The sequence below is a fragment of the Rhinatrema bivittatum genome, chromosome 6, assembly GCF_901001135.1.
Source record: "Rhinatrema bivittatum chromosome 6, aRhiBiv1.1, whole genome shotgun sequence".
Classification (NCBI taxonomy): domain Eukaryota; kingdom Metazoa; phylum Chordata; class Amphibia; order Gymnophiona; family Rhinatrematidae; genus Rhinatrema; species Rhinatrema bivittatum.
Genome location: NC_042620.1, coordinates 312685231 through 312701024, shown reverse-complemented (window position 1 = coordinate 312701024; position 15794 = coordinate 312685231). Strand labels below are relative to the sequence as shown.

Genomic DNA, 15794 nt, shown 5'->3' with positions numbered 1-15794 from the left:
ACCGATTCACATCTACCTGTTCTAGACCTCTCATGATTTTAAACACCTCTATCATATCCCCCCTCAGCCGTCTCTTCTTCAAGCTGAAAAGTCCTAACCTCTTTAGTCTTTCCTCATAGAGGAGCTGTTCCATTCTCTTTATCATTTTGGTCACCCTTCTCTGCACCTTCTCCATCGCAATTATATCTTTTTTGAAATGCAGTGACCAGAATTGAACACAGTATTCAAGGTGCGGTCTCATCATGGAGCAATATAGAGGCATTATGACATTTTATTCACCATTCCCTTTCTAATAATTCCCAACATTCTATTTGCTATTTTGACTGCCGCAGTACACTGAACCGACGATTTCAATGTGTTATCCACTGACGCCTAGATCTCTTTCTTGGGTGGTAGCACCTAATATGGAACCTAACATTGTGTAACTATAGCATGGATTATTTTTCCTTATATGCATCACCTTGCACTTATCCACATTAAATTTCATCTGCCATTTCGATGCCCAATTTTCCAGTTTTACAAGGTCTTCCTGCAATTTATCACAATCTGCTTGTGATTTAACTACTCTGAACAATTTTGTATCATCTGCAAATTTGATTACCTCACTCGTCATATTTCTTTCCAGATCATTTATAAATATATTGAAAAGTAAGGGTCCCAAAACAGATCCCTGAGGCACTCCACTGCCCACTCCCTTCCACTGAGAAAATTGTCCATTTAATCCTATTCTCTGTTTCCTGTCTTTTAGCCAGTTTGTAATCCACAAAAGGACATCGCCACCTATCCCATGACTTTTTACTTTTCCTAGAAGCCTCTCATGAGGAGCTTTGTAAAATGCCTTCTGAAAATCCTGTATGCACTGTATGCCTAGAATAAACAGAAAATGCTTAAACTAGCAACAAGCTTAAAACTAGTGAACAGTAATGCATTTATCAGGGAATTGAATCAGGTGAATCTAGGATGGAGTACATAGGGTCAGCACTGTTTGGCTAAGGTTTTTCCAAATAAATGCAACCACAGTGAGGCTTTTTGGTGAATTTGGCAGATTCCATCCATATGATACCACCAACATGTACCTGATGTAAAGTGGGTACACATCAGGAAGGACATGATTTGTCCTAGCCAGCAGTAAACAGGATAAAAGTCTTGCAATAGACAAAATGCCATGTGGAATCTCTATAGATAAAAATTTGTGATGGGGAAAAGTATAGCGGTGGGTAGGTATATATATATATATATATATATATATATATATATAGAACCATCTACATGGCCAGGATAGACAGGCAGTGAAATGCTAACAGAAATTAGAAAATCTAACAAATTAGGCAATACAATAATAATGGGAGATTTCAACTACTCCAATGGTGATTGGGTAAATGTCTCATTGGGACATACTAGGGCGGTGTAATGTTTCTAGAGGCCATAAATCACTACATGGAACAGTTGGTCCTGGAATCACCAAGAGAGGAAGCTACTCTAGATCCTAATTCTCAATGCAAGGCAAGATCTGGTGAGAGAGATAACAGTTGTGGGGCCATTTGGCAATAGTGATCATAATATAATTAAATGTAGCATAATCACCTTGCCCCTGCGCTAGCAGGTCCTGGGCTGTCCTCTCCCGCGGCCGCTGCCAGCACCGCCTGCCCGCGGCGTCCTGCATCGATGTCTCCTAGGCCCTCTACTTCGGGCCTAGCTCCACGCTGGGGCGCGGCATCCTCTTCCGGCGCCGGCCTTGCCCCTAGGTGTGTGCGGACCTCCCGACCCTATAAAGGGCCAAGGGCGGGAACCAGCTCTGCTGCTCAACCCGATGACTTCACTTGACTCCAGTATAAAAGTGAGGCCCTGTCCCCCAGGACCTCGCCTTGGCAATCGGGTCGACACCGTGGTGTTCTAAGTTTGCCTAACCCTGTGTTCCAGCGTCTCCTCGTTCCTGAGTCTCCGTGTGTTCCTGCATCCTTACTCAGGTAGTACCTCTATGGACTGATCTCTGGTACTGACGTCTGCCTGCCTGACCATTCTCTTGTCTGCTGCCTGGAACTGACCTCTGTCTGCCTGACCATTCTCTTGTCTGCTGCCTGGAACTGACCACTGCCTGCCTGACCATTCTCTTCAGCCGCCTGGAACTGACCCTCGCTTGCCTTGACTACGCTCGGACTGACCTTGATATTGACACCTGCTTTGGCTGACCACTTCTGGACTGATACTCTGACTCTGATCCTTGTGCTTCCCTCAGACACTCTCTTCTGGCCTACTGTGACTACCAGACCAACCTGCTTGGAATCCACTCGTGGCTTCCACCTGACTAGACCCACAGGCGCTGCCTGCCTCACCCAGAGAACCTTGCTGAACTGTTACCTCCTTGAGGTCTCCGGAGCTTCCAGTTCGGGTCTAGTCCATCCTCTCTGCATCAGCTACGCACCCTTGCTTGTGGTGGGCACACCCCTCCGCTACCTCTCCTGGAGACCATCTGAGGCCCACGTAAGTGCAGGTGGTTCGGGTACCCAAGGGCTCAACCTGCGGAAACCCCGGACTGTTATTGGCGAAGCTCCAGCTAGCCTCTGTTTCCTCTTGTGTTCCACCTCCTGGTAGCACGCACTCTCTGGGTCCGACCAGAGGGCCATACCAATCCTATGATTTCCTTCCCAACAGCTAGCCCTAAATTTATTGGTCCATTTCCCATTCTTCGACACATAGGAGCAGTCACCTACCAGCTCCAGCTTCCATGGGAATTCACATCAAGTTCCATGTGTCGCTACTTAAACCTTTGGTCCTGTCCTGGCCTTCTCGAAGGCCTCTTCCACCTACGCAACCTGCGGAACCTGAAAACACCCTGAAAGTCAAGGAGTTCCTGGATGTCCGATGCCGTCGAGGCCACTGGGAGTACCTCCTGTCGTGGGAGGGCTTCGGACTGGAAGAAAACTCCTGGGAGCCCTCCCACCACATTCTTGATAAGACTCTGCTCCAGGACTTCCACAGAGATCACCCTGAAAAACCCAGACTGGTAAGGGGGAGGCCTAGAAGGGGGGTACTTTTGCGCGTCCCCTCCGCGCTAGGCTCGTGCCCGGGCTTGCTCACCTTGCCCCTGCGCTAGCGGGTCCTGGGCCGTCCTCTCCCGCGGCCGCTGCCAGCACCGCCAGCCTGCAGCATCCCGCTGGCAACGTCTCCTAGGCCCTCTACTTCGGGCCTAGCTCCATGCCGGGGCATGTTGTCGTCTACAGCGCCGGCCCTACTCCTAGGAGCGCGCATATGGACTGCCCGGCTTAAAGGGCCAAGGGTGGGAACCAGCTCCGCGGCACAACCCGATGATGTCATTTGACTCCAGTATAAAAGCAAGGCCTTGTCCCCCAGGACCTCGCCTTGACACTGTGGTGTTCTAAGTTTGCGTTTCCTTGTTCCCGCGTCTCCTTGTTTCAGCGTCTCCATGTGTTCCTGCATCCTTACTCAGGTAGTACCTCTACAGACTGATCTCTGGGACTGACCTCTGCCTGCCTGACCATTCTCTTGTCTGCTGCCTGGAATTGACCTCTGCCTGCCTGACCATTCTCTTATCTGCTGCCTGAAACTGACCTCTGCCTGCCTGACCATTCTCTTGTCTGCTGCCTGGAACTGAGCTCTGCCTGCCTGACCATTCTCTTTGTATGCTGCCTGGAACTGACCTTCGCTTGCCTTGTCTACGCTCGGACTGACCTTGGTATTGACCCCTCCTTTGGCTGACCACTTCTGGACTGATACTCTGACTCTGACTCTTGCGCTTCCCTCGGACACTCTCTTCTGGCCTACTGTGACTACCAGACCAACCTGCTTGGAATCCACCCGTGGCTTCCACCTGACTAGACCCGCAGGCGCTGCCTGCCTCACCCAGAGAACCTTCATGAACTGTTACCTCCCTGAGGTCTCCGGAGCTTCCAGTTCGGGTCTAGTCCATCTTCTCTGCATCAGCCGTGCATCCTTGCTCGTGGTGGGCACACCCCTGTGCTACCTCTCCAGGAGACCATCTGAGGCCCACCTAAGTCCAGGCGGTCCGGGCACCCAAGGGCTCAACCTGCGGAAACCCCGGACTGTTATTGGTGAAGCTCCAGCTAGCCTCTGTCTCCTCATGTGCTCCGCCTCCTGGTGGCAAGTGCTCCCTGGGTCCAACCAATCCTGCACCAGGCCAAGGGTCCATCTTCAGCGCAACACCATATATATCAGTATCCCTTGTATTTTTCTAGATTTAGTGGTTCGAGCCCAAGGTGCTGGCAGTCATGTGGTGAGCAAGGTAGCTATATACATATGTGGTGGGGGTGCAGGGAGGTGAAACGTTTCTGGGTTGATGTAGAAGACATTACAATGGTTGTAATGGGCTCAAATATTACTTTAACCTCTCAGTTGTGCTTGCCGAACTGCTGGGGGAAAAAAGGACTTATCTAATAAAGATAAGAGCTTGGTCTCACATTTGCTACAAGCTGAATGATTGGTGTTATGGGTATGGATGTGAACCCTGGGCCGAGGTGAGAGGTGTCTCCGCCCACAGGGAGGAGCCCTGTGGGCCTCACCGCCTGTAGGCACGGTCTCAGGAGCTAGGACACAGCTATAAGTAGAGTTTATTAGAGAGGAGAAAGAGATAGCATAACCCGAGGATCAGGAAATGCAGTAAAAGGTGTAGTTCTTGAGCAGAACCCGTGGAGCGGGTAATGCAGTTACAGTTCTTGAGCTGAGGATAATCCCAGGGTGAACCTCAGAAGGAACGATCCGGTAGTGGCCCGCAGATCAGGATACGTCAGACAAACTTCTCAATAGTAGCAAATACCTCAAGTGTGCAGATCCGGTAGTGGCCCGCAGCACAGAGTACGCCGAGGATGACTGGACGATGATGATGATGTTGAGGTAGTCTGAGGTCCTGGAGCTCAGTAGGTACTTTAAGGAAAGAGGAACAATTATCCTGCAGTGCAGGATAAGGTGTAGCGAATCCTGCTGGTGAGGATGCGGTAGTGACCCAAGGCACAGGGTATACCGCGGGGAATCCCAGCGAGGCTTGGTGAAGATGAAGCAAAGAGGTACTCACAGGGAAAGGTTTCCAGAGATCAAGGCAGGTAGGCCCTCCGAGGAGCGGATAGCCTAGGAACGTGGAAGAGCCCCCGAGGAGCTGATACTCAGAGCATTCACACACCAAGACAGGAACTGGAAGTCCAAGGAGAAGCGGATTCAGCAACGAGATGAACTCCTTGCTAACTCGTCTGAGTGCAGGGCCAATCAACTTAAATACAACAAGGCGGTGACAACAAGGCGGGGACGCCACCGAGGCTCCCGCCATGACGTGTATTAAAGATGGACCGTGCGCTAGGTGACTCCAGGAACAAGATGGCGGTTGGCATTGCTCACGCCGTCCCGGGGACGCCAGGGAGGTCGGCGTTTACTGGCGGAGGCCGCCATTTTTCCAAGTATTGATGAGGTAGCAAGAAAAGAGGTGAGCATGAGAGGTCGCAGCCATCTGCGACTGGTTGCAACAGTACTTTCTTAGAGCCTCTCCCTGGGGGTTTTGGTTTCCTAGAATGGGAAACGTGAAACTGCCGGATCAACTCCTTGTCGAGGATGTTGTTTGCAGGCTCCCAACTATTCTCCTCAGGACCAAATCCTTCCCAGGATATAAGGTACTCCCAGCACCTTCTGTGCTTCCTGACATCTAGTATATCCTCGACCTGGTAGGTGTGATGTCCTCTTCAGCAGTAAGAGGTTGAGGTTCAGATGTTTTCCTCGAGAAATCTGAGAGGATGAGCGGTTTAAGCAAAGAGATGTGGAAGGCGTTGTGGATGCGCAAAGAAGAAGGTAACTGTAGGCTGTAGGTGACGGCACCCAGGCAGTGAAGGACAGCAAAGGCCCGATGTATCTCGGCGCAAATCGAGCAGACGGCAGTTTTAGGCGTATGAAGCGGGTACTGAGCCATACTTTGTCCCCCAGTTGGAACTGTGGGGCTGCTCAGTGGTGAGCATCATAAAATTTCTTGGCTTTTTGGCCAGCCTTTTGCAGAAGATCCTTGGTGTGCTGCCAGAGTTGATGCAGTTCTTGTGCCAATGCCTGGGCTGCAGGTGACGATACTGACAACGGTACCGGTAGAGGAGGTAAAGGCTGACGTCCATAGATGAGTTGAAAGGGTAATGACCTTGTGGAAGCCGATGTGTTTGCATCCGTTGGTCACAGCAGCTGCGACCACTCTGCCTCACCTCTCTTTTACCCTTTTCCTCCTCCCTCGGAAGGATGGCTGTCTCCGCTGCTGTTTGCCGAAACTCTCGGCATCTCCGAGCCAGCGTGGGCGTCCCTGTCCGCCGTGCTTCTTCCTGAGGCCTCCTAGGGCGCGGGCGCTCGCTGCCTACGTTTTTGAATATGTCATGGCGGGAACCTCGGGGGCGGTCCCACCACATGACGTCAGTACCTCCGGGTATTTAAACCTCCACTCCGCTCCAATTCAACGAGTTAGCAAGGACTTCGGTTTTGCTACTCTGACCACTTCTAAGCTGCTCGCTTGGATTCCTCACTACCCTCTGGGGTATCTCGCTCCTACGGAAGCTCTGGGTACCCGCTCCTTGGGGACCTCTCGCTTCTTCTCGCCCTCCGGGGTTAATCTGCCTAACCTTAAGGACACCCCGCTCCTCAGGGGTCCTATCTGCTTTCTTTCAGGAACCTTCAACGCTCCTAGGTACTCGCTCCTCGAGGGCCTACTCTATTCAGGGTATCCTGCATCTCAGACCTCGGGTCCCTCTCTTCATTCAACTACCGAAGGAAGTTATCAGCACTGCTACTCTGTGAGTATCACTACGCTCCAGCTCTCGACTTATCCTGCGCTGCGGAACACTGCCGCACCTTTGCTACATCTGGGTGAGACCATCAACTACAGAGACTGTCTGAGCTTACTGTGTTATCGCTGGACTACAGTACTATCCATTCCTTGGGCAAGATTCAACTCTTCAACAGCAGTATAATAAAGTTTTCTTTCCTCAGTGTCTGCTTACTAGAGTCTAGCCAATCATTGTGGTTCCCCACGGGGCCCCTCCCCGTGGGAGGAGTCATCGCCACTTCGACCAAGAGTCCACAATATGCCACAAACCCAACACGATGGATGAGAATTCAGAGCGAATTCGGCCCGTTGAAGCAGTTCAGACCAATTGCTTTGCCTGGAGTTGACATAGGCCTGAAGAAACTGCTTTAGCGTGCAATTAGTTCTTTCAGTTTGGCTGTTTGCCTGTGGATGGTAAGCACTAGTGAAATCCAGAGAGATGTCAAATTTTCTGCATAGAGCCTTCCAAAACTTCGCTGTGAATTGGACCCCTCTGTCGAAGAGGATATGTCTTGGCAGGCCATGGAGGTGGAAGACATGGCGGATAAATAACCTCACCAGTTCTGGAGCTGAAGGTAATCCGGGTAGTGCCATGAAATGGTCCATTTTAGAAAAACGGTCAACTGTGACCCATATGGTGTTATTGCCATCGGACTTCGGTAGGTCAATGATGAAGTCCATCGCTATATGTGTCCACGGTTCACTTGGAGCGGGTAGCAGCGGAAGAAGTCCCCAGGGATGACCAGGTGGTGGTTTCTGTCTCACACAAGTAGGGCATAACTCTATGTAGGCCCGAACGTCTCTTTTCATAGAGGGCCACCAGTAATACCTTTGTAATGTGGCAAAGGTCTGGGATTGTCCAGGGTGACCTGCGAGCAGAGAGTCGTGGGCCCAACGGAGTATCTTCTTCTGAAGCGTCTGTGGACCACTGTCTTCCCGGCTGGAACCGTGTGGGTAGCAGAGAGAAGTACCTTATCAGGGTCTATGATATGGCGCGGAGTGTCAGGGACATCTTCCGTAGAAAAGAAACGGGATAGCGCATCTGCGCGAGTATTCGTGTCTGCAGGGCGGTACTTCAAAAGAAAGTGAAAGCGGTTAAAAAATAATGACCAACGGGCCTGTCTGTGATTCAGGCATTGTGCCTGAAGCAGGTATTCGAGGTTTTTGTGGTCAGTGTAAGGTGATATTGAGCAACTTCGAGCCAAGGGCACCACTCCTTGAATACTAATTTAATTGCTAGTAGCTCCTTGTCTTCTATCCCGTAGTTTTGTTCAGCTGGAGAAAAACGCCGAGAGAAGAAGGAACAGGGATATAACATATGGCTATCAGCGTGTTGGCTAAGGACTGCTCCAACCCCGATGTCAGAGGTATCGACCTCAACGATGAAAGGTCATTGGGGATCATGGTGACGTAGAAGAGGTTCTCTAAGAAAATCCTTCTTGAGTTGTTGGAAGGTGCTCACGGCTTCTGGTGACCATTGAGAAGGGTTAGCTCCTTTTCGCGTCATGGCTGTAAGAGGCTTGGTCAAGCTGGAATAGTGATGAATGAATGATCTGTAGTAATTGGTGAACCCAAGGAATCTTCTCAGAGCTTTGAGCCCAGTAGGTTGAGGTCAGTCTCGGATGGTCTGGGTTTTTTGTGGCTCCATCTGAAACCCCTGACTGGACACCACATAGCCTAAAAAAGGAACGGATTTTTGATGAAAAGAGCATTTCTCCAATTTGGCATATAAGTGGTGGTCCCTCAATCTCTGGAGAACCTTGGTGACGTCCATTTGGTGATTCTGAAAATTCTGGGAAAAGACCAGTATGTCGTCAAGATATACTACTATGCAGGTGTAAAGCATGTCTCTGAAGATCTCATTCATCATGTTTTGAAACACAGCCGGGGCGTTGCAAAGACCAAAGGGCATAACTAAATATTCAAAATGGGCGTCGTGGGTTTTAATATAATTTTATGTTAATTTGATTTTATTCGTATACTGATTTGGGTGATAATTTTTATCTGGAAAGCGATTAATACCTGCTAATAAATAAATAAAATACTAAATGATTGTAGATAAAGACCAAAATGGCCCATCCTGTCTGCCTCACAGTGATTTGTCCACTGTGGGTAGAGGCATGGGAAATTACCACCAAGATGAGAGCTTCCTCCTGGCTCTTGCCTCCGCCTCCATCCTAATGCCTGCTGTGTTCTTGGCCTATTCGAAGGAAAGAGGCAGCTAGGCTGGGAATATGGGGGTTGGAAGGAGACTGGGTGTTAGGAATCTGTTGAGAAAGCTGGGAGTTAGCAATCTGTTAGGAATCTGATGCTAGGAATTAGCAATCTGTTAGGAATCTGATGCTTGATGGGAGGAGCAATCAGATAGTAGTTAGCAATCCGTTCGGGATCTGTAGTTATATATGACCACGCCCCCGGGGAATGATCCCAAGAGGGACCACCAGTCAGGCTCAGAGTTAGGAGACAAACACACACTAGTTCTTTATTAGACAGTATACTGAACCACCAGAGATGGCAGTAGTGAGCTGGCAAGCCCGGCTGGGCTGTAGTCCCTCAGATACTGGAACAGCGATCCCTGGAGGCTGAACTGAAGAGAGACTGAGATGTAGTGAGTAGGCAGGGTATGCAGATGGTAACACTCACACAATGTCCCAATGAAGCCCAGGAGCTGGAAAGTATAGGCCCTGGAAAGTATAGGAGCGAGTACCTGGTTCCAGGGAAAGCTCAGAGAGAACAATGGTAACTCACTGATGTAGCTGAGATAGTTGGTAGTAAAGACTTCCAGGCAGAAGAGTATACGAAGTAAGTCTGGGATAATTATACAATGTTGGGTTCCATATTAGGTGCTACAACCCAAGAAAGAGATCTAGGTGTCATAGTGGATAACACATTGAAATCGTCGGTTCAGTGTGCTGCGGCAGTCAAAAAAGCAAACAGAATGTTGGGAATTATTAGAAAGGGAATTGTGAATAAAACGGAAAATGTCATAATGCCTCTGTATCGCTCCATGGTGAGACCGCACCTTGAATACTGTGTACAATTCTGGTCGCCGCATCTCAAAAAAGATATAATTGCGATGGAGAAGGTACAGAGAAGGGCTACCAAAATGATAAGGGGAATGGGACAACTCCCCTATGAGGAAAGACTAAAGAGGTTAGGACTTTTCAGCTTGGAGAAGAGATGGCTGAGGGGGGATATGATAGAGGTGTTTAAAATCATGAGAGGTCTAGAACGGGTAGATGTGAATCGGTTATTTACTCTTTAAGATAGTAGAAAGACTAGGGGGCACTCCATGAAGTTAGCATGGGGCACATTTAAAACTAATTGGAGAAAGTTCTTTTTTACTCAACGCACAATTAAACTCTGGAATTTGTTGCCAGAGGATGTGGTTAGTGCAGTTAGTATAGCTGTGTTTAAAAAAGGATTGGATAAGTTCTTGGAGGAGAAGTCCATTACCCAGAGAATAGCCACTGCCATTAGCAATGGTTACATGGAATAGACAGTTTTTGGGTACTTGCCAGGTTCTTGTGGCCGGGATTGGCCACTGTTGGAAGCAGGATGCTGGGCTTGATGGACCCTTGGTCTGACCCAGTATGGCATTTTCTTATGTTCTTATGAGGGCCCTCGAGGAGCGAGTACCGGTTCCAGACTGTCACCTGAAAAAAACAAGGAGAGAGCGAGGCCCCCGAGGAGCGGGTACCTCTGGTAAGTCCGAGGAGGCAGAGTAGCTTAGACAGACAAAGCGAGTCCGTTGTCAATTCGTGTCCATGTCCGTGTCCTTGCTAACTCGATGTGTTAGCAAATTCCAAGACCTTAAATATCCGTTGCGGGTGACATCATCTTTGGGGGATGCCACCGAGGTTCGCGCCAATGCCAGTACTTCAATCGGGGCTGCACCGCGCGCCCCTAAGCCTCCAGGAAACATTGCGATTACAGTGTCAAGCCGGTCCGGGAACGCCCGAGGACATGTGGCAGGAGAACGCCGCGGTAGCCAGTGTTCCCGCAGACGGAGAGGGAGGCTCCAGAGAGGTAAGGAGGGCGGAGAGAGGGCGTCGGGCACCGACGGACACAACACTGGGATCACGGTTCTAAATGTGGGGAGTGGGGTTCTGGATGCAGGGACTAGGGTTGAACATTTGGGTCATGGTGTAGCTGGAGACTGGGGAATGAGGAGAGAGAACCAGGGCAGTCATCTCGGCATGGTTGGGAGTGGGGAAGGAGGAAAGCAATCAAGTCATTTACCTTGTCATTTTTTATGGACATCCCATTAGTTATTGTATAATATTAAAAGTAGACTGTTAAATCTTTTCCTAATTGTACTGAAATATACAGAAGTTAATAGCCCCTTTTTTTTTTGGAAGCTGACTAGCAGAAGTTAAATTCTGAGACCAATTATGTAATGCATTGATAAATGGGTAAAATAACACTGATGGAATGAGTGTACTACAACGAGTTTGTCTTGGAAAAGAGACATTCACACACAGGCTTTATGATGACAATAGTTCTTTATATAGCAGAACTGCACCTGTTGCAACCATCTTCCTTCTGTTCCCCATGATTATTTATTGTAGGGGTAATGTTAAGACTGGCCACATAACTGCAAAGTCTACAGGTATATTTTATCCATGGAGTTTGCACAAATTTTCACAGTAAAAGTATCTACCTTCCTTCACTTTAAAAATTACCCAAGGTAAAGAACCCGCATATACTTGCACCTCCTGAATTGTGCTGGTATTAACTACATGCATACTTTTTAAAATTCAAAAGTGTATGTATGCATAGTTCAAAATCCTATCAGCAGTTACTACGCTTAACAGGATAACCTGCATGGAGTGGCAGTTGCTACCATGGGCATATGGGAAATGGCTTTTAAAAGAACCTAGTAAGGGATGAATTTTCACAGCCAATTATGTGCCTAAATATGGTTTTAAGCATGGAAATAGCTTGTTATAAGATAGCCCGGGGCTCTCTGTATGTAAAAGCATGAACATTTCAAGAGGTATTCCAGGGATGCAGAGCTGGGGTGGAATTGTTTTTACACGCTTTTGATTTTAAAAAGGTAGGTGTGTAAATTCACACGCATTGCAAAGAGAGGTTGTAACTTTGTACAGGTCAGATTGTGTGCGTACTTTTGCATAACTTTACAAAGCACATAAGTTTGCTTTGAAAATTGGTGGAACCTATGCATATACCCATCCATGGTGCTTAAGTTACCCACCACGTTATAAAATGAGTGTCTAGATAAGATTAATAAGATTAATAAAGCCATTCCCTATTGAAAAGTTAGAAGAAAATTATTTAGGTTTCTGAATTGTTTTATTTTGGCTTAGTCCACTGCTAAATGAAAACCAGATAAACATATAGTATCTATCTTCTATTCAGAGGAATCAGGTTTTTTGAAGAGCAGATGTGCTTTCAGCTTTGGACTGCTGGGTTTTGTAATTTTGCAGGTAAATGGTTTGTTTTGTGTGGGGGGCCAGCTGCCCTGGTTGCTTGACCTGGCAGGTAGTTACGGGTGGGCTGACTAGTAAACAGGGGACAAACTGCCTCCATCTCCTATTCCTCCTTTTCCACCCAACTTCCCTCACAAACAAAAAGAGAATTAATAAGAGATAGCGAAGAATTTCTTTGGACTGCTGGTTGCAAGAGAAAGATAGAAGCACGTTATTACTGATAATTATATTTATGACCATTAGAATAACTTTTAAGTATGGTTTGCTGACATTCCACTGTAGATGTACTGCCATATTGACATGCTTTGGAAATGAGCGTACTAGTGCTACGTGCCACTAATCCACTATTCATGCAAAAGCGATCTCGTTTGTATTACGGGGCCAGTTCTGGATGCTGTGTTAAACTGACTCCTCTGCTACTGAGTCACGGTGCCTAGCGGGGTTTTGAGGGCTGGATGGTTCCAGAGTGGGTGGGCAAATGGGACAGACGCAAGCGAGGCAGGGGGCCGCCACACTGCCCCTCTTGAATCAGTCTGTGAAGCCTGTGAACGTGCGAGCCCAAAAGGGAAGGAGGGAGGGGGTCTGCAAAAACAACCTTTGCCCCGGGCATTGTTTTGCCCAGCGACTGCCCTGTGGTCCCTGCCGTGTGCTGCTAACTCCCTAATTATGGAGGGAATCATATTTTCAGCAGCAGCGCTGCTTATCCACCACCACGAAAGCAATTTCGTACAGCCAGCCTATAGGGAAATGCGGCTCTAAAATACACAGGGATTAAAAGCTGGCCAAAATTTGAGGAAAACATTTTCTATCACCTTTCATCTTGTAGTCTTCCTTCCGCCTGGCGGAGGTAGGTGTGCGTAATAGCTAGAAAGGCAGATGACTAGTCGAGGTGGGTATTTGAAGCAATTAGGCTTGGTGATTGATACGGTCCAGGAACTCCACGATAGTAACAAGAACAGACCTTGAGATCTGCTGCATCTGACTGTCCTCAGCACTTGGCTGCCCTCTGATTGTTTATAGGAGAAGTGAGCAATCAGCCATGAATGCATCCAGTTAGCTCTAAAGTAAAAATAATATGTGTATCAAATTAGGGAAGGGCTGTATTTTTAAAAAAAAACCCTTTCCTATTTTATGATTTAAATACTGTTCTTGATAAGAAGCAAGCCTGTGTATTAGCGAAAAGGAGAACAGTAAAGTGGACGCTAGCAAACCAGAAGTGTCTTCTTGTACTGTTTAATTTTAAAGTACCCTTAAAATGGGACATTTATTGTACCTACAGACCAAGAAAGTAAGAAAGGAGTAGAAAACCGTGCATGTATTTAAATGCATATAGAAAAGTTTATTTGCTTTAGTGGAATTCATATTTGTCAAAGGTACTTAACTGTTTACTAGAAAAGAAAAGTGCATAGCACTGGAATCAACACTTTGGCTAATATACTGTAGCACAAAGAAATATATTTCATATACTTTACTTATACACCACGTGTACATCATAGATCCAACATCTGCTTTTGAACTGTATTATATACACAAATAACATGTACAGCATTTAAACCCACATAAGGACAACAGAACACCACAACATGATCTTTAAGTTCAGGACTGCACTCCTTTGCGCTATTACAGGCTCGGATTTGTCTAAAATGTCATGGAATACCCCTAGAGTCTGAAATGATCTGAATGTAGAGTACAGAGGAAGGCCCAACCCAACTAGAAGCAATGGCAGAGCTCAAGAGTGTTGGGGCGGTCAGCACTTTTTGTCCTGCACCATGGAAAAGAAGAAGGTGCAGAACGAGCCCCATTTCTTCCCACAGTACTCCTCCGCTGCCTTTCTCTGGTCCACGGGATCCCCGCCTCCGGGACAGTCGGTGTCGTCCTTCGCCAGGTCCTTCTCCGTAGGCTCGCTGTTTTCAGGCTTTGCTTTCTCCTGGGCAGCCGCTTCTGCTTTCTTCATGTCTCCGGTCTCCACCAGACTGGAGCTGGTCAGGCGGAGGTGCGAGTCCTGCGGTCCCTTCTTGCACACTTTTGATTTCAGCACATCCTTGGGGCTTTGGCAGAGGCTCTTCTGCTTCCGCAAGGCTCGGACGATCTGATTCCAGTAGGGTTTTGAATCTGCTGTGCACGAGGAAGGATTCCCTGTAAACACGCACCAGAAGCTGGCATCACCCTTGGTGCACTCGACTTTCAGGGTAATGGTGTCCTCTGCAGTCGCTGCCCAGGTGCACGCAGACTTATCTTTGCTTGAAAACTTGCCCTGGAGCACTCCACTTCCTCCCTTTGGTTTTTGCCTCTTTTCATTCTGGTCAACCCCAGCTTGCTTTCTTTCACCTTTATTTGTATCTTTCTGCTTGCCAGCATCCTGGGTCTTTTCCTTATTTTCTTTTGCTTGCTTTCTTTCTTTCTTTTGGTTGCCATTGACCAGGAAAAGCTGTGACAACAGCACCAGCATGCACAGGAATGCCAGGCTTCTGATTTTCATGGTTTCTGTTACCCTTGGGAAGCTGCTGAAACACAGACAATGGAGCATGAAATTCGTGCTTGTCAAGTTAAAGAATCATTCAAAAGTTAAAATGCAGCATGCGGCAAGTCCATAGCTGATTCTTCAACTAAAATGTTACTGGTACCAAATACACAGCTGTAGTCAGGGCAGTGTGGTGTAGCATGCGCTGCCTTTTAAAATACTATTAATTTCAAGCACTTTAAAACTATCCGCACTGCTTAGTTTGAGCTTATTTTACAGGAAGCTAAGTAGCTTGTTTCTAGGAAAGATAAGCAAAGACAAAAAAGCAAATGGGCTTCTTAAAAATGTCAAGGTGTGGCATAGGTGCAGGTGAGAGAAGTTTTAATTTTTAGTGTGTACAATTTCACCTGGAGGTTTTGCAAATATTATACAGTCGCCATACACCTCTTTCTCAGGCTTACCTGTAAAATCAATCATTGATCACATGTTTGTTAAGTAATGTGAAGAAAAGTGGAAGAAAGTTGACTTTAAGTGGTGAAACATCAGCCTGGTTAGTGCAAACGTGATATTGAAAATGAGAAAAGCTTACATACCTTGCCGGCACAGTTTATGGATGTAAAGTATAAACCTGATCTCTGAACTCCTACTCCAGGTTGTAAGGCTGAACAGAAGGCGGTGTGTTACTTATAAGATGCCAGGGACACACCTACACCCTAGTGTTACAAAACAGCCAAAGAGTATCTTAACCCCTACATTGCCAAGACTGCTTGGGACCTTTGTAAGCAAAGCAGTAATTTCCATGCCTTCCTCGGTATTTTTCTTTGACAAATCATGCAGCAGTTTTGGGGGTTTTTTGGTTTTTTTTTTATTTATGCATTTTCATCTATAAACAATAATCGACTGCCAAATATAGATTTTCCAATTACAATTACATATAGAAGACAAAAATCAATAAATCTATTATTCTCAGTACATATACATATAACTTAAAGAAAATAACATCTCATGAAGTCATGTAAAAGAGCAAAATATGAGGAAACATGGGAAGATCCCAATTCCCCATGAA

The 15794-nt window shown here is 47.2% G+C and overlaps 1 protein-coding gene across 2 annotated transcripts; it reads right to left on the bottom strand.

The window, feature by feature from the left end:
* Positions 1-13581: 13581 nt before the first annotated feature.
* LOC115094442 (fibroblast growth factor-binding protein 1-like) lies at positions 13582-15419 on the bottom strand. 2 transcript variants are annotated; one of them, XM_029607496.1, is made up of 2 exons: positions 15322-15419; positions 13582-14771 (listed from the first exon to the last, which is right to left on the bottom strand). In XM_029607496.1, the coding sequence occupies exon 2, from the start codon at positions 14744-14746 to the stop codon at positions 14015-14017; it is 732 nt and encodes a 243-aa protein (XP_029463356.1). In that variant the 5' UTR covers positions 14747-14771; positions 15322-15419; the 3' UTR covers positions 13582-14014. The 2 variants fall into 2 exon arrangements, with proteins under 2 accessions (XP_029463356.1, XP_029463357.1); XM_029607497.1 differs by having other exon boundaries at positions 13582-14768; positions 15322-15395.
* Between the last annotated feature and the right edge of the window lie 375 nt (positions 15420-15794).